The sequence below is a fragment of the Lupinus angustifolius genome, chromosome LG06 (genome assembly GCF_001865875.1).
Source record: "Lupinus angustifolius cultivar Tanjil chromosome LG06, LupAngTanjil_v1.0, whole genome shotgun sequence".
Classification (NCBI taxonomy): Eukaryota; Viridiplantae; Streptophyta; class Magnoliopsida; order Fabales; family Fabaceae; genus Lupinus; species Lupinus angustifolius.
The window spans coordinates 2,597,142-2,600,681 of NC_032014.1; the positions used below are offsets into that span (position 1 = coordinate 2,597,142).

The 3,540-nt window shown below is 31.4% G+C and overlaps 1 protein-coding gene across 1 annotated transcript; it reads right to left on the minus strand.

Moving 5' to 3' along the window:
- On the minus strand, window positions 1–2,673 carry LOC109348894 (formyltetrahydrofolate deformylase 1, mitochondrial-like). Its single transcript, XM_019589500.1, has 8 exons — window positions 2,486–2,673; window positions 2,270–2,382; window positions 2,042–2,192; window positions 1,774–1,847; window positions 1,507–1,666; window positions 1,101–1,199; window positions 918–1,004; window positions 1–231 (listed from the first exon to the last, which is right to left on the minus strand). The coding sequence occupies exons 1-8, from the start codon at window positions 2,615–2,617 to the stop codon at window positions 85–87; spliced, it is 963 nt and encodes a 320-aa protein (XP_019445045.1). The 5' UTR covers window positions 2,618–2,673; the 3' UTR covers window positions 1–84.

Sequence of the window (3,540 nt, forward strand, 5' to 3'; positions counted from 1 at the left end):
GAATATAATGTAAGTTATCCAGTTAAATAGATGGATGCACATACATCTGCATCCATTTCAGCGCATTATATTTGCTGTTTGACCTCAAAATACAACAGTTTTGTTTTCTTCAAATGGCAATACCCGAAGCTCACAGTAAGATCTGATGGCCTTTGATAGGCATTGTTTCTCAAGGTTCTCTGATTTCTGCACAAAGCTCTGCAAGTTTTCTCTATGGGAAACTCTCTCAACCTGCAATTAAAATTCAGCCATTTTGCCTAATGAGATAAAAACAGACCCACTAATTTAAGTATATGATAAAGCATGAGTCAGCACAATTTATGAAAGCTTATTTTACTACTATATTGGGATATAAGTAAAAACTTGTATCCTACAATCTTGTTAATGACTAGGATATACCTTGGAAACTTAATCTACTAGGAACTAGAAGCCAGAAATATGCTATACAGATTGTTCAGGAGCAATTACTTTTCTTTTCTCAAGCAGAGCAATTACTTCTATTGAAAATGGGGTGGATGCCACCTAATGGATCTTAACCCAAAATAAATTTGACCCTTTATTTTAGAACAAGAAAACACCAAATTTAAGAGCAAGTTTTGTATCATTTAATTGAGAGATAAATAAATATTTTAACAATGCAAGATCAACCAGCACAGATCTTATATCATGCCCATGACTCTGGTAACTCTAGGTGGCTAAAAACTAGGGTGAATTGGATCATAATTTAGAAAGTCAATATTTTGCAGAAATCTTGCCCTGGCAAATAGATCTTAGTCTCCAGCATCAAAGAAAGTTAAAGGGTAAGCAAAACACCCCAAACAGATCACATCAACCTATAGTGAAACTCATTATAAAGGAAGCAAGTAATTGACTAACTTGCTAACAAAAGATAAACTAGTTAAAAAGCTTATGCTCACCATTTGTTCAATGATAGGTCCAGCATCAAGTCCTTCAGTTACAAAGTGACTTGTTGCACCAATTAATTTTACACCTGCATCAAAGGCCTGCCAACATAATCTATCATATTAAATGCATAAACAATGTTAGGAAGAAATGGCGAAGAACATTCAAGTTTGACCGATGAAATGCAGGAAGATCACCTGTTTAGCCGGATGGCCACCCTTGAATGATGGCAACAGACCATGGTGAATGTTAATTATATCTTTCCCATAGCTTCTTAAAAAGTTGCTCGACAATATCTGCGCGAATAAACGAATATCGAATGTTTCTTGGAAACTACAAGGGACGAGTTTAAAACTGATGTTCCTCTTAAATTTAATGGTGATTATCAATTATCAATACCTATCACATATTACTTGACATATACAATAGATGATAATGATATATAAAACTCAGACTTTAATAATTTCTAGATGCATAGAAGAGCAAGTTCTTCCAAGTCTCAATCAAGAGTATAAAACCAATTACTAGAATCAATTGCTCTTAACATATATTACAACAATAGTAAATATGCAGAGATCATGAAATTCCGAAAAAGTTGTTTACCTGCATATACCGTGCAAGAACTAACAAATCAGTATCCTTAACCAGCTCCAATATTTCCCCTTCTCTTTTATTATCTGCTGTTATGCTTAAATGATGATAAGGAATACCGTGCCTTTCAAGAAAAGGCATCACATTGGTTTTTGAATCCTTGTCATGGTTACTGTCATAAGTATCACAGAAGACAAAATTAAGATCAGAAAAGAGATACCGAAATCAATAAAACAAAAGAAACATAAATGAATTTAGTGGTGTAATCTAACAATTTACCTAATCACACAAGTAATATCTACTGGGAGTTTTCCATCCTGCCATCCATGTAATGTATCAACCAAGCAATGGTTCTGCAACAATATAATAACAAAAACCAACATTTGTAACTTTGCATTATTAGAACAATAGTGTATAACCCCACCCAAGTTATTATAAATGTTTGTTACCTTATGTACTAAAAAATACTATATTATAACTTTGTATTACTAGCTAGGTATAGATAAAATAGATAACAGAACAACACTAACAAGGTATCTATATATACCTGTTTTGATGCAAGAACAGCAATCTTATATTTAGGATCCAAAGCTGGGACCCTTACAACAGATCTCATGGCATTGAATGTTATAGAAAGGTTTAGGAAATCCTGGTCCATTTGAAGCCGAGGCCATTTAACAGGATCAAAAACAAAATCACTGCAATGAAGAAACAATAATATGAATTGTGTTGTGTTGTGTGTACACTAATGACAAAGAGAGAGTGAGAATATTACGTTCTGGAATAGAAGACATGTTTATTATGAGGTACAAAAACATCAGCAGCTATAATATTGCCACCCCTAGTGGCAATACAATCTGAAAGCTTTGCTACAATTCCAACAGCATCCTATCACAAACAACGAACAGAGTTTACATGGTATTGTATGGTTGTAATAGTTTCAAAGTTAAATAACTTAGAAAGTAGAAACAAGATGAAGAATATGAGTTACGGGGCATTGAAAGACATGGATTCCATGGGTGAGAGAGGACGAATTGGAATCTACGGATTTATTGAAACAACTGTAAGTGTTCCTGCTGCATGATCCAACAACTTTGGAGGATAATCTCCTTACTATGCCCATTTTATTTGGTTATCCTAAATTAAAATATACGTGGTCTAAAACAAGGGGAATGTTTCTTTTATATATATAGTTACTTTTGTTAATTTTCCTACTTATAAGAAAATGAGACATATTATCTACAAAACAATCACTAATAAATAAAATATCACCTTATAATATATGTATTTTTTGTGGATAAAAAGATAAATAGGGTGATATATTATTTTTCTTGTCAATCAAGAAATTTGATAAAAACAATATTATTTAATGGTTTTATGGGATTCATCCAATTGATTTTATTAGGGGCTATTATCTAGGAGTAAAAATTATATGTCTCATTTCTTGTCACAAGTCAATTAAAATATTATTTTTTATTTTTTTTTATTTTTTTTATAGGTGATCCACATCCTTATTGTTATCAAAAGTTTTTCTAAGATTCTTTCTAACATGAAATACACTCATACACATGTCTAGAATAATTGGGTAGAGTTGGATACTAAGAGTGTGGTTACCGATTAAATTTTGGAGAGAAAAAGGAGTTAGGAGCATTAAATATATTTGTGAGATAGATTTGAGTATTTTATTTTATTTTTCTTCTCCAAAACTTGATTTGTAAGTGAACTCTTACCTTCTGCTTTAAATCAAAACTAATGAACCTTTGTGTAATAAACTTTTGTTCTTTATCTGATTTGAAGATTAAAATTTCCTTTATTTTGTATTATTTTAATTTTTGTTCCATCTGTGCAATGTCTCTTGCATCCCATCAATTTAAGAGCTTAATTGGCGAGTGAGGATTTAATATAGATTTAAAATAATTTTTAAATAAAATTATTTAAAAAAATATCCAATCTCATTTACTTTATATTCCAATATTAGACTCTTAGTCATTGGAGATAATCTCCTCTATATAGAATGCATTAAGGACTAATATTATAACCAATATG

Bases quoted from the DNA above. Each gene is read 5' to 3' on its own strand.
- LOC109348894 (XM_019589500.1), bottom strand. From the start codon at position 2,617: ATGGGCATAGTAAGGAGATTATCCTCCAAAGTTGTTGGATCATGCAGC. The intron at 2,193-2,269 runs GTAATATTCTCA...TCTTCATTGCAG, and splicing joins CATGTCTTCTATTCCAGAAC to TGATTTTGTTTTTGATCCTG. The intron at 1,005-1,100 runs GTGATCTTCCTG...TTATGTTGGCAG, and splicing joins GTGGCCATCCGGCTAAACAG to GCCTTTGATGCAGGTGTAAA.